General features: G+C 45.7%; 1 protein-coding gene across 8 annotated transcripts; it reads left to right on the top strand.

Moving 5' to 3' along the window:
• Positions 1-1,594: 1,594 nt before the first annotated feature.
• eml6 (EMAP like 6) lies at positions 1,595-27,728 on the top strand. 8 transcript variants are annotated; one of them, XM_035527357.2, is made up of 42 exons: positions 1,613-2,782; positions 8,166-8,325; positions 8,448-8,546; positions 9,586-9,654; positions 10,130-10,315; positions 10,708-10,843; positions 11,538-11,739; positions 11,895-12,032; positions 12,127-12,383; positions 12,560-12,769; positions 12,919-13,086; positions 13,267-13,373; positions 13,668-13,768; positions 14,248-14,434; positions 14,759-14,864; positions 14,980-15,073; positions 15,152-15,252; positions 15,966-16,168; positions 16,558-16,669; positions 16,787-16,914; positions 17,023-17,164; positions 17,799-17,960; positions 18,172-18,303; positions 18,488-18,576; positions 18,842-19,009; positions 19,206-19,407; positions 19,925-20,051; positions 20,211-20,289; positions 20,406-20,535; positions 20,867-20,965; positions 21,266-21,286; positions 21,891-22,064; positions 22,582-22,790; positions 22,952-23,109; positions 23,505-23,619; positions 23,800-23,988; positions 24,465-24,637; positions 25,688-25,850; positions 26,245-26,348; positions 26,478-26,631; positions 26,717-26,817; positions 26,989-27,728. In XM_035527357.2, the coding sequence occupies exons 1-42, from the start codon at positions 2,586-2,588 to the stop codon at positions 27,011-27,013; spliced, it is 5,877 nt and encodes a 1,958-aa protein (XP_035383250.2). In that variant the 5' UTR covers positions 1,613-2,585; the 3' UTR covers positions 27,014-27,728. The 8 variants fall into 8 exon arrangements, 7 of the variants coding, with proteins under 7 accessions (XP_081566032.1, XP_026868106.3, XP_035383255.2 ...); XM_035527359.2 differs by having other exon boundaries at positions 1,618-2,782; positions 17,799-17,951; positions 26,989-27,727; XM_035527362.2 differs by lacking the exon at positions 21,266-21,286 and having other exon boundaries at positions 1,608-2,782.
• Positions 27,729-27,903: the final 175 nt, after the last annotated feature.

Here is a 27,903-nt window from a genome sequence, read left to right as displayed (position 1 = left end):
CACAAACTACTGCCCTAACTGTGCTGTGCAGCTTAGATTTCAGTGGGAGCCAAATTTAATCTTACTTCCACAGCACTTCCTCAGCATGCATACATGTTAAAATGAAAACTCTCACGTCATTATCGAGTCATTTCCAAGTCATTTCCAAGTCTTCCATATGAAAGAGCACAAACAATTAAAGTGAATAATATTCCCTTCTGCTTAAGTAGGCACCTTGCCGGTAATTGTTCTCATGTGTATTTAGATTTCTAGATTTCATAATCTATGACAGAATCGTGACATTTAAAAAACATTATTGTATTTTAGGATGCCTATCCACCTATATGAACCCCTGCAGGGAACCGTTTGCATAATCCATCATGTTCACATTGTTTCAGAGAAAAAGCTTTTGGCTGGTTATAGTGTAGGTACACTGCAACCCGTCATGTTCAGAGTAATGATCCTCTCTAAAGGGGGTCACTGTTATGGCCAATTCCTACCAGTCAGAGTTCCTCAACTGCTCTGGTGATTTATATTTTGATTGTAATAAAACACTGAACTTAGTGGAATTTAAATAGAAATAATGGAATTTATTTTTTCCCTGCTTATTGTTTTTTTTACAAAGCGATTTTCAATATGATAAGAAAAGTTTTGTTTTAATGGTTTTCTACCATTAAAATGTTTTCTACCATCGATATTTATAACCTTTATGTATACATATTGTATATGTATTGTCTTTCCACCAGCTGCAATGTAGACTGAGATCAGACCTTAATGTTTAGCCTGGAGTGACATGAAACCCTAATGGAAGTCCTGCTGTCAGGTATGGAACATACTACATGCATGACATCTGAACATTTTTAAACACTGCACACTGCTGTATGAGACGTAGGTCAACTCACTTGTAATGCAGGATAACATACAGATAGTGAAACATACAATATGCAAAATACATAAATAATATAACTTGTAGCCTATATTTAATATAAAATGATTATTATAAAATATAGAACGCTTAAGCACCCCCGCACCCCCGCCCCCAGTCAGCACTAATTAAATAAACTGAGCACGTGTTCCGGTCTGATATATTGAGCAGTGATATTCTTCTTGTATGGTTTTCAACAGCTTAACAAAAACATCCGTCCTTCGTCCCCTTTAGAGTAGCGACGTAGTAAGTAGATCACAATGAATATGTCTTAATTACGCGGTCGCCCCAGCTCGTGTTCGTCAGACGCGGTGATTTTTGGGGGGAAAGCCCTTCCTTGCATAGCCTGCTGTTGCCTAGGGAGATATGGTCATAGAGTTCTTCCATATAGTCTAATCAAATAAAGGGTGAGGCGTAACACGCAGGCGACGTAGCCTCTTCATAGTGCGTTGGGTTTACGATGAACTAACAGTCTATATTTGCTTTACGGAGTCGTATTCAGGACCTTGGACAGCGTCGGATGTGGTCGGTATTTGCAGTCAGTTTGCCAAACTGCCTCGGTCATATAAATAAGGTCGGACAAACTTGGGACTCCAATAACCATCATCCTATTCGATTCGAAAGAGTTTTGTAGGCGTCAACATCATCGCAAATTGGCCACAAGGCGTCGTAGTAACCAAGCTGAATAGCTAACTACAAACTGCAGACCATATTCCTCAAAATACTACGTAAAGGCTTAAGCCTAAACCATATTTGAATCAGCATTACTGCGCAGAATTCGTTTTATAGGGTTTACCCACAGATAACGGGTTTGTGATTTTCCTCCGTTAAGAGTGCTGACCGCTGATCATTTCGTGACACGCCTTACAAAACGAATATGAGATGCGGATTTTTTTTAGCCAAACTTAATTAAGAAGACGTCTGTCTTGGATGACCCAAGCATTCAGCGATGCGGAACACCTGACAGAAAACTGTCCGACTGATCGCTGGGATTTCGGAGACAGCAATTACGGACACTGTATATTAATATGGGGAATTAGCCTATTCAACAACTGTGAACTGGATGTTTGTAGCTGCGGTCATATGAGCTGTGTCGCCTCATTACCCAACAACGTCTGAACGAAAGGATCCTCTAAGGTCCCGGGGTTGAAGAAGCGCGGGTTTATGATCGCAAGCTCCGGGTGAACTCAAGCCTACTCACGACGGACGAGCGGGCAGAGACTTGCCATATTTCTTATCAGCCACCAGCTTTCCAATCTTCAGTCGTTTATACGCATACGATTTCATGTTAGTATCTGGCTATAGGCCACCAATTTAGACATGCACATTTAGTTACACCAGAGTAGACTATGTGTGTTTCTCTAGGCTATAGCTGTGGTTTCTTGTCAGCTCTAACACCGGCTCCAACGTAAAACGTAAAATCGGGCATAACAGCTGACAGATTTTCATGAAGCTAGTTGATTATCGGTACACGCCCCTCGCTTGTACAGGTAAACATATAAATTGTTGTTTAGAAAAAAACAAACAAACAAACAAAAACAAAAAACAAAAAAACGCCGGCCAATATTAAGCGGTTAGCAAACGCCGTCCCTCAGAATTTTGGTTTGAAGGGGGAACAGTAAGTTCAGTTCCTGCGCTCATGCTGCACGTTTGAAGTCGATGGTGCCACTGCAACGTGAGCATGGCCGGTAAGACAGCTCCGCGCTGCCAGTTACGGCTGGAGTGGATTCACGGGTACCGGGGCCATCAGTGCCGCAACAACCTGTTCTACACCGCGGGAAAGGAGATCGTGTACTTTGTGGCAGGAGTCGGCGTGGTGTACAACACGAGGGAACACACCCAGAAGTTTTATTTGGGACACAATGATGACATAATTAGGTAAGGCTAAGCAACTGCTCCAAGCATCACGACTAAATCTATTCAACGTTCACTCAAGGCCCTACTACACGTTTGCTCTCAGCGATATCAAATCTAAGCATGATGTGCTGTATGCATCTTGCTGGGCCTTTGTAAGGTCGCTACCGTTTTTGGGGCAGTTACTAAGTTGTTAAAACGTCGCAGTGATTTCTTCGGGAGGTATTTCATACCTGATGATGCTGTGACATCTGCGCAGTGGGTTAACAAGGCGGTCACCTCTGAACGCTTGCGAAGACAGATCAGCAGTCATAAGCTTTAAAAGCCCACCAGTAGTTATAATAGACACAAAATCTTGGCCACACTCATACACTAATATTGCTCATGTCAAACCCGTAACGTGTTTCTAATGACACTGCTACTGTCGTCACGGAAGTGTTTTTCGTAGCTCCGAAGCCTTTATTTCAGAACTGAATGTGGTTCATTTTTACTAAACGATAACGCGGAGGTGATAATGTGCTCACAGTATTTAACGGCTCTTCGTGTTTCTAAAGCTAGATCCGACGGGAGGAGGCGGAATCAGAGCACTAAACCACCACGACAACGGCCTCCCTTTTCTGCCTCCTCTGCCTGTAGGTGAACTTGGTCTGCTAGGTTAAGTGAGCCAGCAAATCCCACGCGTTAGGAACTGGGTTACCAAGGGTGCAGGAACCCATGCAATCTAGTTCATCGTGAAGGATTTTATGTCATGGCTTTGTACACTATACGAGAAGACAAGTAAACACCCAAACACAAATGGATTACAAGCCACACGCAAAATAGTTCGGCACATCTTTTGTCGTTGTGCTGTTCTTCTGTCCTTTGTCCTCTTCTCTTTCTGTGTTTTGCTCAGCCTGATTGTAAGAGATAAAGAGATGCCATACTTTACCTCAGACATTTGGCCCTTTGGTCATACTGTGTGGCAGAACACAACAAACTGCCAAGTTGAAGTAACCATCTTTGACTCCCTCTTAACGTTCTCAGTCAAGTGAGAATCAGCCCAGTGAAATGCAACAAGCTTCTAATGGGTTTTACTCCATTCCCTTTAGAAACAAGCGCGATCCTTGCTATTATTATCCCTGAATTCGACTCAAGACAAAATTACCATTTCATTCAGACTATCAACAGAGTCAGCCAGAATCAGAGTTACTACTAATATCTGTTATTGTCAACCATGAACTTCAGAATGAAAAATGCGTTGAGCAGAAAGAGATCCTTATTAATGACTTCATTATTCTAGAGCAATGATTACTGTAATTGTCTTAAGCGTCTTAAAGCATAGGACTTAAATTGTCACTGTCTATTCCACACCTTCACATGTGAACAATGCCATGAAAAGTCATCTGTTATGTAAGATGATTGCCGACCTGACAGAAGCTATAGGAGCTTGTCTTGGGGTATGACATCAACAGATGGACGCAGTAACCTACTAATCTATACCACCTTGAGGCTTAAAGTTAAAAATAACACTGATTTTCTTTAATGGGATTCACATAAAGCTAAACTAATTTTCACACACCAACACACACATACACTCTGCACCTTCTGAGACCTGCACCCATGAAAATGCAGAGACACAGACACACAGAGAGAGAGAGAGAGAGAGAGAGAGAGAGAGAGAGAGAGAGAAAGAAAGAAAGAAAGGGAAAGGCTCAAATCTCTGGTCATGGTGTATTAGGGTATTCTGAGGAGTGCATGTATTAACCCAGTTTATCCTGTAGCCAGGGGGAGGTAAGCTTTTTAAAGGCTCCATTAAGATGTTCTGTAGAGAATTGTCTATTGAAATGTTGCTTAGTGTAAAGGGAATTTAGGGTACATCCTGCTTGCCAGGGAGCGTGTTTCTTTAGCTCACACTCTTTTTCTGGATAAGAATAAATAATAATAATTTATATAATGTCTTTGTCATACTCAAGATCACTTACCTGGTCAATGACTGGTTTGTAGCAAAATTGTTTTTTTGTCCATTCATTGTTTTCCTATCATTGTGAAGCAGAATTCACCAAGTGTTGGATTGCTCACCCACTAACAGGGAAGGTGAGCTGGGTTTTACCTTGCAATAGTAATCCTGGGAGGGCATATAGCAAATGTCGCTGGTGCTTTTATTTTTGCTTTCTGACTGTCCATAGACCGTGGGATCATTAGTATTGTTTAAACAGCAGCTGGCTAAGCTAGCCTTGCTACAGCTACATGGGCTTCATTACCACCTCTACATTATACCAGGTATCCTTGGGAACAATTTGCATGGTGTCTCGCTTGTCTAAATATTCATACGAATATTAGAACTAATATTAGATATTATTATAATATCTAATAACCCATTTTTGACATATAAATAATTGGTCCTTGACTGTAAACAAACCATGAAAAGCTGTAGATGCTGTTTAAGTACAAAAAAAACCCAAAAAATTATAGACGGTAAGGGACCCTTGATTAAAGAAATGAAAACGCGTTTGGTAATCTGATTCTGGTGTCTCCCTGCTGGAAAGGACAGGAAATGTGCTCAGTTATTTCCATTTCCTTGTTAACTACAGACACAGCAGATGTGCCCTTTACACAAACCCCTCAGAAGCTCTTCAGAACTTAATGGGGCGATTGGGCACTCCGGTTCCTCTGCTGCATACTTTTTCAATATGGCACGCGGAGTCCTTCTCTGAGCTGCAGAAATTAAAGTCATTATATAGAACCCTCCTGCACATAGCTGTTGAATTTTCATTAGCCCTGAAATCTAATGAACTCCCAACTGAGATGCATTCATAATTGAATTACCCAAATGAATAATTCATATTCTGTCACTCAGCAATATTCATCTTCTCTCTAGCTGTGAACGGGTTAAATTAGGCATAAATCTAAATACTGGGGACATTTTAATTAGCTTATATAATGTGTATATATATATATATATATATAAAATCCTCTGTGACTTGCTTGGTTTTTGGGCCTCAGCACTAGTGAGAGCTTTGAAGGCTCTGGCAGCCGGTCAGATTACATGATGCCCGGATGGAGACATTGCAGGCCTGTGAGTGACACTAACAAGCCAAGAAGTCTTTAAATCTGCCTAGTGGCTGGCAGACTGCTTCTAACACACCCACACCTTTCTTGTGCCGTTTTGTGCATGCTGAGTTCTGTCTGAGGGCAGTTGGAAAATGCTATAGCACTGCCAGAGTGGTGCCGTCATGGTGAGCCTCGGGATTTCTACTCCACCACACAACGCCTTAAGCATGCAAAAGAGAGCACTACCCTGATCGCGATCTCCTCTGAGTTCCGAACCCGGCAGTGTCATTTCCTCTCTCTCTCTCTCTCTCTCTCTCTCTCTCTGTCTCTCTCTCTCTCTCTCTCTCTCTCTCTCTGTTTCTCTCTCTCTCTCTCTCTCTGTCTCTCTCTCTCTCTCTCTCTCTCTCTCTCTCTCTCTCTGTTTCTCTCTCTCTCTCTCTCTCTCTCTGTTTCTCTCTCTCTCTCTCTCTCTCTCTCTCTCTCTGTTTCTCTCTCTCTCTCTCTCTCTGTCTCTCTCTCTCTCTGTCTCTCTCTCTCTCTCTCTGTTTCTCTCTCTCTCTCTCTCTCTCTCTCACGGCCCTTCCATATCCTCTTTTTCTGTTTTCTTGTGTGAATCTTTGCACCTGTTCTTCTGTCTGTCTGTTTCTCTTGGTATTGTTTCTCTTGCGCTCTTTTTCCATCTCTCTCCCTGTTGTCTCCCATATCATGCTGACCGGGGTCCATCTGTACATCTTGGACCAAGAGGGCAGATCTTTCTCATAATCCATCTGTAAGTCTCAGAGTCTCATTGAGCCCAGTGCAGTGGTTAAGGGGCCATGAGTAAACTGCTTCTGCAACAACCTACATGTATGCACACACACACATTTAGCACACACACACATGCACACACTGCACACATTGTGCTCCAACAGATCGTACATATGATGTGAACATGCAGTTTCTCAGACATTTGTGTGAATAAAACTGTTGTGTTGTGTTTTGTAAAAGCAGCAGTTTACAGAAATCTCTGATGTTAAGGAGAGTTCTTGTCACACATTACTGTGTACTGTCATCATCATCATCATCATCATCATCATCATCGTCAACTGTTCCTGGACCAGTTTTATTGCTATGCCTACACACAAACACGCACACGCACAGGCACAGGCACACGCGCATTTATATTTTCTAAAGCACTTTTTTCTTGCATCTATATTGGTACACTCTTCTTGTGATAAGTAGGTTTGGATTTCACACTGGTGAATAGAGTGAGACTGTAAGCACACTGTCACACTTGTGTACCCACACACACACACACACTCAGAATGCTCACTCCCCTTTCCTCTATTCCTCTGCCTTTGATCTGTTTTTTATGGATCCTCTGGGCAGTTGTCCTGTACCTCCACCTGGTGAGGAGATGGTGTGAAAGTGGATCTTTCAGCTGCTCAGACTGGAGCAAACACAGTCCTGCTGCAGAGGAAGTGACAGCCCACGATGTAGCTCACATTCTGTTACCTGACCTGAGATGTTCCAGCCGCTGGAGCCCCCTGATCCAGACTCCCCTCCTGCAGCCGTTGGCAGGTTTTCCCGCCGCCTACAGCTCCTGGTTTTGAGCACGGTGGCCCTGACCTGCTGTGTTCCGGATCCATGTGCTGTAAAACGCTGTGTGCTGTTTTAAACTTCAAAATGCTGTGTGAGACAAGGAACGAGTAACTATTTATTTATGTACTCATGGAAGATCAGATCCTATATGAGGAGCCATTTAACCATTTATCCACAAGTCTCCATTATATGGAAAGCTTCTCCGTGCCTCCTTATGACTGAATGGAGAGTGGTGCACCTGAGAGTCAGCCCTAATCAGAAGCGGCTGAGCTACCCAAGCAGTGCTCATTAACAGCTGCTGAACTTTCCTTTCCATCTGCTAGGAGCACTTATCTCTAGCGGTGCTTCCGCGCTGCAGCATCCTCGAGTGTTGTCAGAATGTGCATGGCACTGCGTCCGCTGCGAGGAGCACTGTGGCGGTCCCCTCCCCCTCCTCTGAGGCCCACCACAGTGGAAAGCTGCGACTCAGGGCGAAAGCTGTCGGGGAGCTGGAGTGGGCACCGTGCAGTCTGCTGGTGTTCTGCTGTAGCTCCTCACACTGATAACAGCCACAATGTTCAGTTGCTTCTCCCTGAGACCAGCACTGGATCCAGGTCCCTGGTTCACTGTGGTTCTAATGCGCTCCATGTGTTGAAATGGGAATTCATTTCATCAAATTTGTCATTGTGTAGCTGTTTTTTTCTTTCTTTCTGACACCGTGTTGCGGCATGGTGCTACGGGCTTGTTTGGTCTGGTGCGTTTGGCTACTGTTTGTCAGGAAACCCAGCCTTAAGTGTCTGTGTTGCCTTCTCTGCAGTCTTGCTCTGCACCCTGATAAGATCCAAGTGGCCACAGGCCAGGTGGGAAAGGACCCGTTCGTGTGCGTGTGGGACTCGTACTCGCTCACGACTGTGTCCATCCTGAGAGATGTGCACACGCACGGCGTGGCCTGCCTGGGCTTTGACACAGACGGGCAGGTGAGTAGCTTCTCCATCATGTATGCCAAAGGTTTGCATCGATCCCAGTCAGGGTAGTGCCAACAAAACGTCCACCTATTTTTGACCTGTCTGACGGTTTGTCTTTTCCCACTGGTGTTTAGCGTCTGGTGTCTGTTGGTCTCGACGCCAAAAACACTGTGTGTGTGTGGGATTGGAAGAAAGGCCGGATGCTGGCTACTGCCACGGGACATTCTGATAGGGTAAGGCAGCGTCATGTAATAAGTAAATGGAGAGAATTGTAATTGTCATGCTATATGACAGAGTGCAATATAGTTAAAGATGAAGGTAGGTTTTGATAGAGAGTTTGTACACATGAATATTAATGTGTGCATTTGCATATTGGTATATATAGGATTTCTTAGTTTACATTGTTTACAGTGTTTATCTTTGTGTGGTTGCATGTGTTTGTGTTAAATTCTGTAATATACCTTCTAATGATCTAGGAGCAGGCCAAGAGGCAAGCTCTCTCCCTCTCAGTTTCTAGTTCTTTCTCCCACTATCTATCCCTGAGTGAGCCCATCTCTCACTGGACTCTTTGAAGGGCTGGAAACCTCTGCTAAAGAGAGATATCAGGTGTGTCTTAAAGCTTAGGTATGCAGCGGAGGCCATTTGCACTTCTCCACCTCGGCGTTACAGAAGGCTCCTCCATAATGAACCATCCTTTTGAGTATGGCAGACACATGCAGCTTAGATATGGAGAATTTTCGAATGTGCGACTGGTGCATGCTTCCTGGCCTTCCGTGCCGAGTCATAGCCTACTTACCAACTGTTTATTGTGACTCCCAGCAAAATACCCCTTGGGCTTCTGAAATCATGAAATTACAACAGGATAAACAACTATTTGCATATTAATGCTTAAGCCTCAAGGTTAGCACTGCACCTGATGGGGGTGGAAACCTTCAGATCACATGACCCGAAGTCTTTGTTAGTTCGTTCATGCATGCCCTAATACAGCGGAGGACAATGCTAACAAGGAACCAACAGATCTCAGTTGCAGCCTACGCTTTGCGACACACCTATCAGGCAAATCGTCCACTCCTTGACCTGTTTTTTTTATTATAAGATGCTAGAGGGTGCTTGCCGAGTTCAAATCATATTCACGGCTTTAGACCCACAACTATGTTATGGTCTTTATCTAAAACTGTTTACACTTCAAGGAAACGATCAGACATATACAGGCTGGCACTGCCAGTCTGCCTAAACCGAGCCTTTTGCTGCCTGTCTGTGCTGCTGTTTCAGATCTTTGATATTTCCTGGGACGCCTTCCTGCCTCAGAGACTAGTAAGCTGTGGAGTGAAGCACATCAAAGTGAGTCAGGCCTACACTCTTTCCCTTCCACCCAAGCCTCCGTCTCGGAAAAGTCACGCCTACAGTCTCGGAGAAGCCGAGCGAAAGCATCGGTTGGGAAATACTTTCACGGAGAAAGTGTCCTTCCCCGACCCCCTGCTTCACACTCGCCCCATTTTTCTTTTGTCTTAATGCGAAGGCAATTACTGGTGGAGGAGCGCTGATTGAGGAAGATGGAATCTAACTCATTTGTTATTATTACTCTTTCACATCTGTTTTAGATAAGAGCTTGTAAAAGTATCAGTCCCTAACAGCAGTAGCCCATTTGTCAGAAAGCGCTTTGCTGATAACAAAAAAAAGGCTCGCTGTGTGAAGTCCTTGCTCAATTCAATTTGCCTCTCAATTAATGGCCAGGGAGGAGTGTAATTCATTTGCCAAGCTCTGTCAGGCTCCTCCGCTCGTTTGTTCTCACGCTTTTCTTCTTTAACCATCTCAGTTTTGGACATTATGTGGCAACGCGCTGACGCCCAAAAGGGGTATCTTTGGGAAGGCGGGTGACCTGCAGACCATCCTGTGTCTGGCGACGGCCAAGGATGAGGTGACGTACTCAGGGGCTCTGAACGGAGACGTCTACGTGTGGAGGGGTCTGAACCTGGTCCGAACCATCCAAGCTGCTCACGGGGTGTGTGGAGCTGATTTTCCCAGAAACCCTCCCGACCTCACCAGTTCTGATGCATTCCGCTCCCATAAGATGGGATCCTTGTGTGATTGGAGGAAATCACATGGTTCAAGGCCATCAGAGTTCTAATAGTTATATAAAGTGTAATTCTAGAGTGAAGATAGAAAACCCACTTTGTTAGTGAATGGCATGTGTGTACATTAGATGAAACAAACATTCTGGAATATTCCATCTGATGATACAGCAGGTCTGGATGGCCTTGAAGCACTTGCTGTTTCTTTCTGCCTTTCTCTCTTTCTATCTCCCTCTCCCCCACTTGCTCTGTTGTTCTCAGTGCTCCTCTCTCCAGGTTAAATCCCAAACGGAATGTGATCCGGCGTGTTCTGTGTCTGTAGGCTGGGATCTTCAGCATGCACGCGTGTGAAGAAGGCTTCGCTACCGGCGGGCGGGATGGCTGTGTGAGACTCTGGGATGTCGACTTCAAGCCCATCACCAAGATCGACCTCCGGGAGGCCGAGCAGGGCTATAAGGGTGACTCCTCCTCACTGTCTCAAGCCAGGAAAAGAGGTTTACTAGCTTCAGTCACATTCATGTAGTGATTGCGTTTCCAGATTTTGGCTCACTTACCCAAGATCAAGGCCAGGAAGTATACATAAACAAACAACGTCAATGCACAAATAAACAAATAACATCAACAGAGCGCATCTAGCTGCAGCCACCAAATATATAAGCAAGTGGTGGCAGCTGAAATAAAACTAACAGAATACATCTCCATATTCAGTAATGTCCTCAGGACCCCGACCTGGTCAACGTGAGTGAAACCTCACAGGACGTAAGTGGTTGAGTAGTGACCAACGCCCTGAATTCTCGCTGTTTTCTTCCCCTCTGCTTTCACAGTAATCTCGTTAATCTCTCAAAGCCCCAACCAGGACCTTCTCAACAGGCCAATAGCAACATGGGTCTGCACAATAGACACAGGCCTGTTGCCAGGACCAAACCTTGACCTGAAAGCTACAGCAGGTCTTGCTAGCTGAGATAGCATGTTCTTTAAATATGTAAATATGTAAGTAGTGGCTCATTACAGAGAAAGCAGCTGCTCCAATTTGGTTTGCGCTCGCACCGTATTTTGTGTACTGGCTCTTTGAAATCCACTTTGCAAGTTCTTAACTTGCTGCTTCACTCCTCCCTTCTCTCACTCACTCTCTCTCTCGCCCCTCTGCCTCAGGTCTGTCTATCCGCAGCGTGTGCTGGAAGGCCGACCGTATCCTGGCTGGGACGCAGGACAGCGAGATCTTCGAGGTGATGGTGCGGGACAGGGATAAGCCTCAGCTGGTCATGCAGGGGCACTCAGAAGGGGAACTCTGGGCTCTGGACCTGCACCCCAAACAGCCAATCGCAGTCACCGGCAGCGATGACCGATCTGTCCGGTCAGTCGCCTCTCTGGAGTTCTTTCACTCAAGACACGAGTTTGCATGCTAGGGCAGTTTTAAGGCAGGTTCGCCCATTATTATGAGCACATTCCAGGATGTTTGCTTGTCGTTAAAAATCAGCGTGCCCTGTCTGCCCCGCGCCACTGTGCTAGGCTCTGGAGCCTGTCCGATCACACGCTCATCGCACGCTGCAACATGGAGGAAGCCGTGCGCAGCGTGTCGTTCAACAGCGATGGCTCTCAGCTCGCTCTGGGTATGAAGGACGGCTCCTTCACCGTGCTTCGCGTCAGGTAGTGTGGCCACCAAAGTTGCTCGTGTTAAACCATGTTACCAGGCCTGACCAATCCCACAACCCCACTTCCCCCCCTGCCACCACTGCGCCAGGGACATGACGGAGGTGGTGCACATCAAAGACAGGAAGGAGGTGATCCACGAGCTGAAGTTCTCTCCGGACGGGTCCTACCTGGCTGTGGGCTCCAACGACGGCCTGGTGGACGTTTACGCCGTGGCCCAGCGCTATAAGAAGGTGGGCGAGTGCAACAAGTCCACCTGCTTCATCACCCACCTGGACTGGTCCGTCGACAGCCGTTTCCTGCAGACCAACGACGGCGCCGGGGAGAGGCTCTACTACCGGATGCCAGGTACCGCACGGCTGGCATGCTGGACGATTTTGCTTACGCTTTAGTAGTTATTGGTTAGAATTTTCCTGTTTTCTGGGACATTGCAGTTTGAAGTGTCTTACTGTAATGGTAGTGAATTTTCAGCGTTTCTTATTATTATGAAAAAATTATGAAAAAAACCCACTTTGTGTTCAAAGCTGGGAAGTACCTTCCCAAGGAGGAGGCCAAAGGGATCCACTGGATGACATGGACAGGTGTCCTAGGCCCCGAGGTCAATGGGATATGGCCCAAGTACTCCAACGTCAACGATATCAACTCTGTGGATGCCAACTACAGTAATGCCGTACTGGTGACGGGGGATGATTTTGGTCTGGTCAAGCTGTTCAGATTCCCGTGTCTTAAAAAAGGTCTGTAGGCTGTTTCTTTGTCTGCAGCTAATGCCTTTAAAGTCAGAAATCCTGCAGGATTTGTGACGTGTGGTATCTTAAGCGGTCGTAGATCTGTTTTGGTATGTGTCATCCTGATCCCAGAAGCTCTCTGTAACCTTAATTCACAGCTGCCAAATTTAAGAAGTATATAGGTCACTCCGCCCATGTGACCAATGTGCGCTGGTCACATGACCTGCAGTGGGTTGTTAGCACGGGTGGGGCCGACCACTCTGTGTTCCAGTGGAGGTTTCTGCCGGAGGGCGTCATGAATGGCATACTCGAACCCCTTCTCCAAGGTGACCATATCACACTTACTGACCGACCGGGAATGCTCAAATATCTCTCAGATATGTGGTCAAAAACCAAGACATTGTGGTTCAAAACTGTTACTGACATTGACAAGTTTTATAAAAGTTGTGGAACTGTTGAGAAACTTTGAGACGTTTTGTGGCGCGCTGTCCCACTTCTCTCCATAGAGGGCTACGCTGACTCCAACAGCGGCGATTCAGATTCAGACCTGTCCGATGTTCCTGAGCTGGACTCGGACATTGAACAGGAAGCTCAGATGAACTACGAACGCCAGGCAAGTCTGAGAGCTCTTCTCTTGCTCCACTGTCCGTTCAGATTCTGCACACCGCACAGAATATTTTATCCCCCTAGTGCCATTGGCTGTTTTAATTTCGACTGTGACTCAGTGACTAAAGCCTGTAGTTCCAATTATTTTCACAGCTGACTGGCCTTACACCGGAGTTGCCCTTCATCCATTTTCAGTGTCTGAACCTGTGTGTTTGTGTGTGTGTGTGTGTGTGTGTGTGTGTGTGTGTGTGTGTGTGTGTGTGTGTGTGTGTGTGTGTGTGTGTGTATGTGCTTGTTTCAGGTGTATAAGGAGGACCTCCCTCAACTGAAGCAGAAGCTTCTGGGCTCTCTGAAGAGGCAGAAAGCTCCAGACGAGGGCTTGAGTCTACAGTTTGTCCATGGGTAACACTCGACATGCTTTTATTATTCTGTGTGAGCTCTTCCTCATGTGTTTATGCTCTCTGTAAACGCTGTACATTAGAGAACATGACACCTGTGATGTAAAGCACATGGGCATAAGCTTACTGAGTGTAATTTTAGGGAAGTGGGAATATAAGTATATATAAATATAAGTATACATGAACCTGAATGTGCTTTACTGGTACAGAAATGCATTATGTGGTGGGATATTGAATGCTTAAGCCACCTTAAGACGCCTTAATACTTGTTTATATTAGTTTAATCAATGAATTGAGGTAAATAATGTCATTTGAACATGAAGCACAGGGAAGAGGACTTAATAAGGGCTTTATAAAAAATGACTTCATTCAATAATGCTGTTTCTGACTATACACCTGACTACATACAGACAGATGCTATAAATTGTAACTGTGTAGCTATTTTACTTGTCTCTGTTTTGTGTGTGTCTCTCTCTGGTCCAGGTATAGGGGTTGCGACTGCAGGAATAATCTGTTCTACACGCAGGCTGGTGAGGTGGTGTATCATGTGGCAGCCGTGGCCGTGGTGTACAACAGACAGCAGCATGCCCAGCGCTTCTACCTGGGCCACGATGACGACATCCTCAGCCTCGCTATGCACCCGCTCAAGGATTATGTGGCCACGGGGCAGGTGAGAGCATGCCACCGTTCAACCCCAGCACTGGTCCATCAGCGCCTAATGGGAAGTAGACTGCACTAGATAGATCTGCACTAGATAGAGTTAAATGAACCAGAAATAACTTGATAGCCAATGCCAGTCACGTTAATAAATGTAAATGGACTGTAAATTCATCACAGATGCACAGCTCATTAGTAATTGCAAATTTATGCGCAGCACAGGTAATAAGATAAGATTAATTGCTAACTGTGTGTGTGTGTGTGTGTGTGTGTGTGTGTGTGTGTGTGTGTGTGTGTGTGTGTGTGTGTGTGTACTTGTGCTGGTGGCCCTGTCCAGGTGGGGCGAGACCCAGCCATCCATGTCTGGGACATTCAGTCGCTGAAGTGTTTGTCTGTGCTGAGAGGTCAACACCAGCGAGGAGTGTGTGCGCTTGAGTTCACAGGTGCGTGCGTTCAGAACGCCCCAGAAATCCAAACCACACAAGACACGGTATTGACAAGAATAAACTGCTCACAAGCGGTTCATAAGCTGCGTGCTTTTTGCCACGGTGCATGTAGCTGATGGGAAGAGCCTGGTGTCTGTGGGTATCGATGATGGACACTCCATCGTCATGTGGGACTGGAAGAAGGGAGAGAAGCTAGCCAAAGCACGGTGGGAAATGAACTCACACAAACTCCACCCTCCCTCTGACAGCAGAACAGCATCAAATGAAATGGTGTGTGTCTGCAGGGGACACAAGGAAAAGATCTTCGTGGTGAAGGGGAACCCATTCCGCATGGACAAGCTTCTCACAGTGGGCTTTAAGCATATCAAGTTCTGGCAGCACACAGGTATTTTATACAGAGTAGTGTAGTGCACTTTATACAGAGTAGTGTGCTTTATACAGAGTAGTGTAGTGTGCTTTATACAGAGTAGTGTAGTGTGCTTTATACAGAGTAGTGTACTTTATACAGAGTAGTGTAGTGTACTTTATACAGAGTAGTGTAATTTATACAGAGTAGTGTAGTGTGCTTTATACAGAGTAGTGTACTTTATACAGAGTAGTGTAGTGTGCTTTATACAGAGTAGTGTAGTGTGCTTTATACAGAGTAGTGTGCTTTATACAGAGTAGTGTAGTGTGCTTTATACAGAGTAGTGTACTTTATACAGAGTAGTGTAGTGTGCTTTATACAGAGTAGTGTAGTGTGCTTTATACAGAGTAGTGTACTTTATACAGAGTAGTGTAGTGTGCTTTATACAGTGTAGTGTAGTGTGCTTTATACAGAGTAGTGTACTTTCTACAGAGTAGTGTAGTGTGCTTTATACAGAGTAGTGTACATTATAGAGTAGTGTAGTGTGCTTTATACAGAGTAGTGTACTTTATACAGAGTAGTGTTGTGTGCTTTATACAGAGTAGTGTATTGTGCTTTATACAGTGTAGTGTACTTTATACAGAGTAGTGTAGTGTGCTTTATACAGAGGAACATTTGTAAATACATGGTTATGGAGCTTGTAGATATTTCATAACCTAATCACTGTGTGCAATGACTACTTGCTGATGTAGGTGGAGGCTTGACGTTTAAGAGGGGAATATTTGGCAACCTGGGCAAGCAGGAGACCATGATGTCAGCGTGCTACGGGCGCTCTGAGGACCTGGTGTTCTCCGGGGCCATGACAGGCGATGTTTACATCTGGAAGGACACCTCCCTGATGAAGACCATCAAGGCTCACGATGGGCCTGTGTTTGCCATGTGCTCTCTGGACAAGGTACATGGGCTGCTTTGCTGAGACCATGCCAGCGATTTTGAATCTGAACATATGTCCGAATACATGGTGAAATTCTCGTTTCAGCAACTGTCAATAACATTTAAAAAGTTCAGTGCTGTGCGGCTGCCCCAGGGTTTGTAATTCAGAGAAAAAATACAAATGACATGGAACATGAACATGCACTCAGTCTGGACGAGGAGGCATCTTTCCTGGAGGAGTCATCGAATGGAGGTCCTGCATCTGTGTACTGCTGCGTTTCCAAACAGACAGCAGACTGACATTGGTCTAGCGGTCCCAATCACTGACTGTACCTTTAATTAAAAAATTTTTTTTTTTTTAAAAGGCACTGGATAATCCAGGGACGCTGCATGGATTGTGCTGCCTTACAGGGCTTTGTGACGGGAGGTAAGGACGGGATAGTGGAGCTGTGGGACGAGATGTTTGAGAGGCGTTTGAAGACCTACGCCATCAAGAGGGCAGCTCTCTCCCCATCCTCAAAAGGTGTGGACCCACCACTGGGCCGGAACTGGCAGCATCCAGGCCCTAATGTGCTGCTGTTGCCCTTTCTGTGGACTGTGGCCTGGGGAGGTAAGTGTGGCCATGTGGCTTTGTGTCCAGGGCTGCTGCTGGAAGATAACCCCTCCATCAGGGCTATCACCCTGGGCCACGGACACATCCTGGTGGGGACCAAGAACGGAGAGATCCTGGAGATGGATAAGAGCGGCCCGATGACTCTTCTGGTTCAGGTAGGACTGTCTGTACAGTGAATGGAGCGGAGATTAATCAGGACGAACCAGTGAGGGAAATTAATATTTGTGTGTGTGTGTGTGTGTATGTGTGTGTCTTGTGTTAAGGGTCATATGGAGGGCGAGGTATGGGGTCTTGCTGCTCACCCTCTGCTGCCTATATGCGCCACTGTGAGTGATGACAAAACTCTCCGCATCTGGGAGCTCTCTGCCAACCATCGAATGGTGGCTGTTCGCAAACTCAAAAAAGGTGTGCTAATCTACATCAGTTCTCACCAATGCCCTGAACAAAATGTCCCTTGGCAAAATGTCCACATGCAATAAAAAATGTGAGCATAATGAAGCACGCTAACTATGCAAACATTGTATTTCAACTTAAAAATGCAGACATATAAGAATGGTGTGTGCGTGTGCATGTGCGTGCGTCTGTGTGTGTGAGTCTGTGTGTGGGCGTGCGTCTGTGTGTGTGTGTGTGTGTGTGTGTGTGTGTGTGTGTGCGTGCGTGCGTGCATCTGTTTGTGTGTGTGTGTGTGTGTGCACCTGCGCGTCTGTGTGTGTGTGTGTGCCCGCGCGTGCGTGTGTGCACCTGTGTGTGTGTGTGTGTGCGCGCGTGCATGCGTCTGTGTGTCTGTGTGTGTGTGTGCCCGCGCGTGCGTGTGTGCATCTGTGTGTGTGTGCACGCGTGCGTGTGTCTGTGTGTCTGTGTGTGTGTGTGTGTGTGTGTGTGTGTGTGTGTGTGTGTGCACGCGTGCATGCGTCTGTGTGTGTGCGCGTGTGCATGCGTCTGTGTGTCTGTGTGTGTGTGTGTGTGTGTGTGTGTGTGTGTGTGTGTGTGTGTGTGTGTGTGTGCGTGCGCGCGTGCGCGTGTGCACATGCGCCTTTAGGTGGTAGATGCTGTGCCTTCTCCCCGGATGGGAAAGCCTTAGCTGTAGGTCTGAATGACGGCAGCTTCCTGGTGGTGAATGCAGATACTCTGGAGGACATGGTGACCTTTCACCACAGGAAGGAAATCATCTCTGACCTCAAGTTCTCTCAAGGTAACATCTGTGAGTATGTGAGAGAATCTAAACATATTAAGCATTCTTGCCCATCTCTTACCTTACATGAAATGTGCATGTATTTCTTTTTTTTCTTTTTTTTAATGATCAAATTCTGATCATTACCCACCCACATTCACTTACTGAAAAACAGGCAGAAGATCCACTATGAGAGCCCTAACTACGATTTGACGTGCAGTATTTGTTATCTCTCATTAAGATGCTGGAAAATATCTAGCGGTGGCCTCCCATGATTGCTATGTGGACATCTACAATGTTCTGACTAGTAAGAGAGTAGGAATCTGTAAAGGCTCCACGAGCTACATCACCCACATCGACTGGGACACCCGCGGTGAGGCCGCCGCTCCCATTCACCAGATAAAGCCTTTATTCAGCACACATTAAAGCGCTCGGGATCAGTAAATCAATGTGCGCGATGAAGACGTGTGTGAATATTGGATGAATTTCTGCATCATTAATTGGTGGCCTGTGAGCGATAAATACTGCACCTGTTACCTTTTCACATGTGGATGCAGGTAAATTGCTGCAGGTCAACACTGGTGCCAAAGAGCATTTGTTTTTTGAAGCTCCTCGTGGGAGGAGACAGAACATCTCAGCTGCTGAGGTAAAGGGGGATCAACACGGATCAGGAGACATACACACACACACATACACACACACTCACACACACACACACACACACACACACACACTCACACACACACGCATGCATGCACGCACATACACACACACACACACACACACGTGCGCGCACATGCACGCACACACACACACTCACACACACACATACACTCTCACACACACACACACACACACACACACTGCAGTGTGCAATCTGTGTATGTGTGTGTGTGTCTGTGTGTGTGCAGTTTGAGAAGGTGGAGTGGGCCTCGTGGACTTCTGTCCTGGGCCCCACCTGTGAGGGGATCTGGCCCACGCTTAGTTTCGTCAATGCCTCTTCACTTACCAAAGACAGGAAGCTGCTGGCTACCGGCGATGACTTTGGCTTCATCAAACTGTTCAGCTTTCCCTGCAAGGTAACGGAGCAGCCATTACACTCAAAGCGACCCGTTAGGGGTCAGAGTTCGGCGGGGTGGGAAAAGCACCCTCCCAAGCCTGCATCTCGTGCGTATCACGGTGCCGTGGCAGCGTCGCTGGCTGCTGTTTGGGAAAGGGTTGAGGAACGCGCTGAACACGGGGAGTCAAAGCTTCTCCTACATGTGCTCCCTGCAGGGGCAGTTTGCCAAATTTAAGAAGTACGTGGGCCATAGTGCCAATGTGACGAATGTGCGATGGTCCAGTGATGACACCATGCTGCTGTCTGTGGGCGGGGCAGACACCGCGCTGATGATCTGGGCGAGAGAGGGGATTGGCCCACGTGAGAGCAAAGCCGTCGACAGTGAAGAGTCCGACGACGATGTGGAGGAAGATGGAGGTGTGCGTGCCTGCGTGCATGTGCCGTGCCATTTTAATGGACATTTGGATTCAGTTCAGTCCCAGTTAATTTATATAGTGCTTTTTGAACAAAAGACATTGTTTTAAGGCAGCTTTTTCTAGGACACAGCTCTAGACCTCTAAGCCAGAGATGACCGTGGCAATGGGAGAGTCCTTTGGTTGAAGGAAGAAACCTTGGCAGGATTTGACTCAAATGGGAGCCCAATATTGTTTTAGAGCAGCTATTAAGTGATACCTCAGGTGGGTCCTGGTGACTAAGTAGCCCAGGACCAGGTAAGTCAAGACCATGTAGTCTGGGACCAGGTAAGACGAGGCCAGATAGGCCTGGTTCAAGTAAGGAGAGATCAGGTAGTCCAGGATCAGAAAAGGTAAGACTGGGTAGTTCAGGTTTCGGTAAGGTCAAGGTGATCCTTCAAGGTGATCAGGTTAAGCAGGTTCAGGCAGACAGCTGAAATCACCTGTCTAAACTATTTATGTGTGTGTGTGTGTGTGTGTAGGATATGACAGCGATGTGGCCAGAGAGAAGAACATGGATTACCCCACTAAAATCCATGCTGTCAGCATCAGAGAGATGAGTGGTGTTAAGCCTCACCAACAGCAGAAGGAGATTCCAGTGGATGAGCGGTAACCGTTAGAGATCAGCAATGCCTTATTTAGCCAACCACCTCCATTAGAGATTTCTCCTTAGACTTTGGAGTGGCCGAATTCATATGGCCATGGCATGGCTGAACACGCTCTCACACACTCTCACATGCTCTCTGTGTGCTGGTTTGGATTCTGTAGGCCCCCAGTAAGCAGAGCAGCCCCGTTACCAGAGAAACTGCTAAAAAATAACATCACCAAGAAGAAGAAACTAGTGGAGGTTTGTGGCATTTTGTGGTCATTAAACACACAGTTGGAGAATTGTATCTAGTGTTTAACTCTGTGTGTGTGTGTGTGTGTGTGTGTGTGTGTGTGTGTGTGTGTGTGTATGTCTAGGAACTGGCACTTGATCATGTTTTTGGATACAGAGGCTTTGACTGCCGTAACAATCTGCACTACCTCAACGATGGAGCTGACATCATCTTTCACACAGCAGCTGCAGCTGTGATCCAGAACCTCTCTGCTGGTACTGAAGGCCCTTTTTTCCCTCACGCAACACTGACTCGGGATCAGCCCGTCTTCTGTCGGTGACTGATTTTTACCTTCCTGAGCTTGAACACAAACCTGTTCTTAGATCAGTGCTGTCCATGCCATTGCTAAAGCCGTGGTTGTGCTGACTCCTTGAGGACGTGCAGGGAAACGCAGGACCTCTAATTAATTACAGTTGTTATCACATATGATTAAGTAAACATTCTCAGTAACATCACATATTATTTTATTCTCTATGCTATAATAACCTATATGCTAATATTATTCTTGTCGAGTTTCCAATCGCAGTCCTTTTTACCTACCCACAGGCACACAGAGCTTTTACCTTGAACACACAGATGACATCCTCTGCCTCACTGTCAACCAACATCCCAAATATCTAAACATCATCGCCACAGGCCAGATAGGTGGGTTGCCTTTTTCATGAGAGCTTCCTGTGGGAAGTACAGTATTAGCAGAGCTCAGTCTGCTGTACGTGAGCTAGGCTTGTTGTATTCATTATCATTCGCTTTAGCTCACTTTCCCTACTTTCCAGCATGTACTGCTTTCTGATCATGTTTTTATATCAAATTTGCTTATAATTTTGCAGATTTGATTTTTTTTTAACCTGCCGTTTTTAAAGCTGCCTTGTCCCTGAAGCCCCTTCTCATGGCTTTTTGTTTCCTTTGGCCATGCTTTCATTCCCTCACCTACACCTCACCACTCAGGCGAGATCACTGATCTGCCAGGTAAGCTAATGAAACTACATCTGCAGTCTGGACTCCTTTACCTAAAGTAAACAAAGGACTACCATGCTCTTGTGGTCCATCTGTATTTGCATTCATTCCCCATACATTATGTGTGTGGATCTTGAAATCTCTGTATGTAAACCTTTAGCATCCAAAAAAAAACCAAACCCAAATACGTCACCATCGACATGCATGAGTCACCTAGACTCAGTTATCATGAAAGTGTTTTCCTTTCCTGTCTTTTAGCATGGTGCTATGGGACAGACATGCAACAGGTTTTTAAGCCATTCTGTATTCCAGTGGCATGTGTACATGTTTTTTTACCTCCATTAGGCTGACCTGTATTGTCTTGTTGTAGTGATCCCAAACTAATTCTCAAGATTAGCCTTTTACGTTGTCAACTTGCTCCTCTGACTCAGGTAACTACAGATCGGACATAAGAAAGGAAGAGTTTGGGAAGCACTAATTAGAAGGGAATCCAACCGTACTGTGGGGGTTGATGCTGACCTCACTTCTGTCTGTGTGTGTGTGTGTGTGTGTGTGTGTGTGTGTGTGTGTGTGTGTGTGTGTGTGTGTGTGTGTGTGTGTGTGTGTGTGCGTGTAGGCCTGGCACCCTCCATCCATGTGTGGGATGCGATGAGCAAACAGACGCTCTCTGTGTTACGCTGCTCCCATGCTAAAGGTGTCGGCTACGTCAACTTCAGCGCCACTGGAAAATTGCTGCTATCTGTGGGAGTGGATCCTGAGTACACCATAACTGTGTGGCGTTGGCAGGAAGGTGTGTGTGTGTGTGTGTGTGTCTGTGTGAGTGTGTCCGTAGAACATGGACATGCACATTTTTAATGCTGTATAAGTGAAAGAACACTACAAAGCCTAAGTCAGATGCAGCTAAGAGTCAACTCGAGCTCATCTAGACACTTCCCACGTCTCCGCTTCAAATCTACATTAAAGCTTAATTAATATTTAATATTTCCTTTCATTTAATTAGGCTGTTTTTGTAATTTCATTGTCTTGTCTTTAACCTGTGTCAAACAGTAAACTTTGCATGGTTTGCTTTTTTTGTCTGTATTTATACGTTGTATATATACATTTTATTTTATACTTTATACTTGTCTCAATATCTGTTTTAATCATACTGTAAAACACTTTAGAAACATGATTTAAGATGGTACTATGTAAATACTTGTAAGTTATTAGCAGTAGTAGCATTAGTAGTAATAGTATAGTAGTAGTATTGTATAATAGTATTATATTCCTGCCTTGCTTTAATGCTAACTTCGCCACCCTCTCCACAGGAGCTAAAGTAAGTAGCAAGGCAGGCCACTCTGACCGGATCTTTGTGGTGGAGTTCCGGCCCGACTCCGACACCCAGTTCGTGTCCGTGGGGATCAAGCATATCAAGTTCTGGACATTGGTGGGGTGCTCGCTCCTGCATAAGAAAGGCGTGCTAGGGGCAGTGGAAGAGGGACGCATACAGACCATGCTCTCTGTGGCCTTCGGCGCTGTGAGTCTCACACACACACACAAGCACACACACTCGCAGCAGCGCAGATGCACACCACACACTCGCCACAGAGTCTCATAACACTGAGCAGTTGTCCAGTGAGTTTTGGCCTCCGAGGCACTGCTACATCACTGGTTTAATGGTTTGCCCCTGTGCTGTAGAATAACCTGACATTCACGGGTGCCATCAATGGCGACGTGTACGTGTGGAGGGATCATTTCCTGGTGCGGGTGGTGGCCAAAGCTCACACGGGTCCCGTCTTTACCATGTACACCACCCTACGAGATGGCCTCATTGTCACCGGGGGCAAGGAGAGACCGTACGTGCAACAGCTGTGTGTGTCTGTTTGTGTTTCTGTGTATCTGTGTGTGTGTTTGTGTGTATGCGTGCGTGCACGTGTGCGTGTGTTTATTCCAGAATTGTGATTCAGTTTCATTTAGAGATAAATTGGGTGGGTGTATAAGTTAATATAAATTCTCTAATAACGTCTCAAGTGTGTGTGTGTGTGTGTGTGTGTGTGTGTGTGTGTGTGCGTGTGTGTGTGTGTGTTTGTGTGTGTGTGCGTGTGTGTGCGTGTGTCTGTGTGTGTTTGTGTCTGTGTGTCTGTGTGTTTGTGTGTGTGTGTGTGTGTGTCTGTGTGTGTGTGTGTGTGTGTGTGTGTGTGTGTGTGTGTGTGTGTGTGTGTGTGTGTGTGTGTGTGTGAATTCCACTCAGGACTAAAGAGGGGGGAGCAGTGAAGCTGTGGGATCAGGAGATGAAGAGGTGTCGTGCGTTTCAACTAGAGACTGGCCTCCCTGTTGAGAGCGTCAGATCTGTGTGCAGGGGAAAGGTGTGTGTGTGTGTGTGTGTGTGTGTGTGTATGTGTGTGTGTATGTATACGTGTGTGCAATTAGCCATTTATTCACAGTTTCTGCTTTTTTCTTTGTTTTATGCAAGTTTTATGCAAATAAAAACTATGACTTGAAAGGCTCGTATCATCCAGGGGGCTAAATTATGCTTTGAATTACAGGGTAAGATCTTGGTGGGGACGAAGGATGGAGAGATCATAGAGGTGGGAGAGAAGAACGCCGCCTCCAACACCCTGATAAACGGACACACCCAGGGGCGTATCTGGGGCCTGGCCACACACCCCTCCAAAGACATTTTCATCTCAGCCAGCGACGACGGAACCATCCGCATCTGGGATTTAACCGATAAAGTAAGGCATTCTGAGATGCTTTGTCAAATCAACGCCAAAAAGGCTGGTTGAGCAATTTAAGTTGAAAAGTTTTCTGTTGACTTTTTATTAGATTGCAAACTCTGTTCCACTCCCGGAACCACCGAACAAATCCCATCACTTAACCTACCACACCTGCCTTGTCCTTCAGCTCCAGAATACTGATATCCTATGCCTGTCCTTGCTTTCTAGTCTTCTTAGTTAAACCTTCTTCTCTGGCTTCCTCGGTGTGAAGCACCGTTTCTGTCTGGGTGAAGCGTGTTGCTCTGGTGGTTGGTCTCTGGTGGGTTTTGTTTCTCTTTTTTGCCTTTTGTGGGCGTTCTCTGCCTGCAGTTTTTGAACCTCCACTCTCGGGTCTTTGAGCTGTCTGGATCCGCCCATCTATGCTGCTTGTTTATGACAGAACAGAGATGACAGACTTAGACGTTACTGCATGAACCCATCTTATTTCCTTCCAGAAACTTCTGAACAAGGTGAGCCTGGGTCACCCGGCCAAGTGCACGGCGTTTAGTCCCAACGGTGAAATGGTAGCCATCGGCATGGGGAACGGAGAGTTCATCGTGCTGCTGGTCAACTCACTCACCGTGTGGGGCAAGAAAAGAGACCGCAGCGTAGCCACGCAGGAAATACGGTCAGGACACACACCCACACAACAGCCCACACACACATTACGCACAGGGCTATAACTAGAAATGAAGCCACTGAGATCTGGACCGCAGCAGTTTCAGAATGTTTTTGCCTCACATATCATTTATTTTAAAAGTAAACGTGGAAACAGCCACATTATGATACCACGTTATGATAATGTCAAGTGTGTCTGTTACGCTTGGCTGCTTTCTTAGTGGTATACGACATTTTTCCCTCCAAGAAGTCTATTCAATCAGAGGCAGAACTGTCACATAGCGCCATTAGCCTTGTGTGCTTTGTGTTAATACTCCTATTAAAGAACAAGCCTTAACAATGCCTTAACTTTCAAAATTACCCTTTAATTATGGTTTAGTCATTAATTTATTTGCAACCTGGGCACTTTAAAAATGTCACATGCAGAGAATAAAAATAAAATGAATCAAATAAAAGTGCATTAAGTGAGATCAAAGTGCAAAGTATAAGTGAAAACGATTTCAAAACGGTTGATAGAGCAGATTAAAGGCCTTACCCAAAAGGAATGTCTTTAAATGGCAATTTAAAAACGCCGCAACGCAATGACCTCTCCCCCCATCACATCGCAGCCAAGCGTGGTATTTACCGGCCTTTACGCGTCTTTTACTGTCAGATAGATGGCAGTGTTGAGCTGAAGACCTTGCTTAAACCAGTTCACAAGAAACTACAGGATATAGCTGCAATAATATGTTACTTTCATGAACAGTGTGATTTTTTTTTCCATTTCATTATTCATTAAAATTTAGAATAATTTACAAATCTGAAATTGATTTGTGGTTAGTTAGATATTTTACGCCATTCAGGTACATGACGCCGTTGTGCAGGTTCGAGCAACTGCCCTTCAAACTGCACACTGTTCAACACTGTGGTTTAGTACTTTATGTGAAGTAGATTTTATATCGTATGAATTTTGATTCTGGTTACAGACCCAAAAACACATCACACACGATGAATCAGGTTGATGTGTAGATAGGTATTTGTTTCTCTGGGGCGACCTGAGGTGGGCGTTGCGCTGTTGCAGGTTCAGTCCTGATAACCGCCTGTTGGCAGTGGGCTCAGTAGAGGGCGCTGTGGACTTCTACGACTTGACACTGGGGTCCTCCCTCAACCGCATCGGCTACGCCAAAGACATCCTGGGTTTCGTCATCCAGCTCGACTTCTCTGCCGACAGCAAGTTCATCGCGGTCCGTGGCCGTATGCTGGCTCATTTATTACCCATTTAATAGTAATCTTCATTATGCTAATTTAGGCTATATTCCCATTAGAGTTGGGTATATATTGCACATGACTCACAGCAAACACACAAACTTCACTGTCGGCTAATAGCCATTATAGGATTAGCGGATGTTAGGGTACATGCTCTTATTCTGAATCAACAGTTTAACTCCAACAAAAATGTGTCCTATAATGCAAATTATCTGATTTTAGAATAAGCACATGATACTGCAGACGGTATTCTCTGCCAGTGATTTTATAGTATAATGAGAGTTTTGATGATTGTGCCACCTACTAGGCTGTTCTTCCCGGTTATTTGCTGCCACCACGGTCACCAGGGCGTTCTCGCTCTTGCCTCTCCAGGTTTCTACGGGATGCTATAAGCGGCAGGTGCACGAGGTGCCCAGCGGCAAGACTGTGACCGAGCAGGCGGTTGCGGACCGGATCACGTGGGCCACCTGGACCAGGTAGGGCGCGCGCGCCTTTGCTCGAGCCATTCCTCGGCGGCGAGCGCGCTCGTGGGTTGCCGTGCAGTCGGCGAGCGCGCTCGTGTGTGCCCCGCGCAGTCGGTGAGCGCTGCTGTCACTGTCCCGCAGCATCCTGGGCGACGAGGTGCTGGGCGCGTGGCCCCGCAACGCCGACAGGGCCGACGTGACGTGTGCCTGCGTCTCGCACGCGGGCCTCAACACGGTCACCGGCGACGACTTCGGCCTCGTCAAGCTCTTCGACTTCCCCTGCGCTGAGAAGTTTGTAAGTGCCGATTTGTGTCGAATGATTTTGGCATGTCGTGACTTGGGGCGACTTTCGATACATCCGGTTCTCTATGCGTCGGCAGGCCAAACACAAGCGCTACTTTGGCCACTCGGCTCACGTGACCAACATCCGCTTCTCCTACGATGACAAATATGTGATAAGCGTTGGAGGCAACGACTGCAGGTCAGCAGGCCCTGATTGAAGGCAATATTCTGCATGAGACTAAATGTTCTGCCAACTCGCATGCTGGTAGTCCTTTTGGGTCTGTCTAACCCCCCGCTCTGTCGCCTATCACAACCTAACATGAACGTCAACTTCTTTTAAGCTAACGTTAAGCCTCTCCGTGTCTCTCAGTGTTTTCGTATGGAGATGTCTGTGATGAGGTGACTCATTGTGCTGGAAAGCTCTCCACCAAACCATATCTACGAGGGATTTCTCCCCAATACCTCCAGTAGCTGAATGCTGCACTCCCTCAATGCTGCATGTGGACGAGTTGAACTCCAGCTGACCACGCTGTCGTTCTGTGACAAAAATAGCGAATTTATCACCATTCAATCAAGTAATATTTATGTTTTTACGTATTTTGACAAATGTGGATTGAAAAAAAAGAATAACAATCATGCCAATATTTCAAATAAATAAATGTATTAGTTTTGGTTTTGACATCAAGTGCCTTAAATACAGAGTCTGCTGAATTTTGCCCATTAACTGGTTCTGGTGCATATCTGGTGCTATAAGGAACATGTCGATTTAGGGCTTTGAATGGTCTGGAAAACTTCATCATACATTATGCAACTGCAACTTTAAATGTTTTTTGTTTTTGTTTTTTATTTTGTACATTGTCAGATATATCCACTTACTATAGCTCTTCCTCGTACATAACATTTATCCAAAAATGTGTTACTCAGGAGCCTGTTAAGGCATAAGTACTGTAACTCAATATGTAGATCTTATTTTCAATGTGTGCTATTTTTGTTAAAAGATCACACTTATTTTTTAATGTGTGTATGCATTTATGTGTAAAGTATGCAACATGGTTGGTCAATAGTACAGATCTTGCAGACAAATGAAAAATGCAAAAATGCAAAAAAAAAACCTTAAATCTCAATATAGTAAGAAACTAGTGTAGTGATATCGTATGGAGTAGGTCTGTGTTATGAAGTAATAGCTGTTGGTACACAGTGGTGTGAAGTCAAATGTATCTATTGTGTACAGATATCAAAAATATCTAATGTATATGTTGATTTTTGTAGTGTATGTCAAAATATA

This window comes from Electrophorus electricus, chromosome 3 (assembly GCF_041902795.1).
Source record: "Electrophorus electricus isolate QZ-2024a chromosome 3, ASM4190279v1, whole genome shotgun sequence".
In the NCBI taxonomy this organism is placed as follows: domain Eukaryota; kingdom Metazoa; phylum Chordata; class Actinopteri; order Gymnotiformes; family Gymnotidae; genus Electrophorus; species Electrophorus electricus.
The sequence above is the reverse complement of the archived record's forward strand: the minus strand, read 5'-3'. Positions and strand labels throughout refer to the sequence as shown.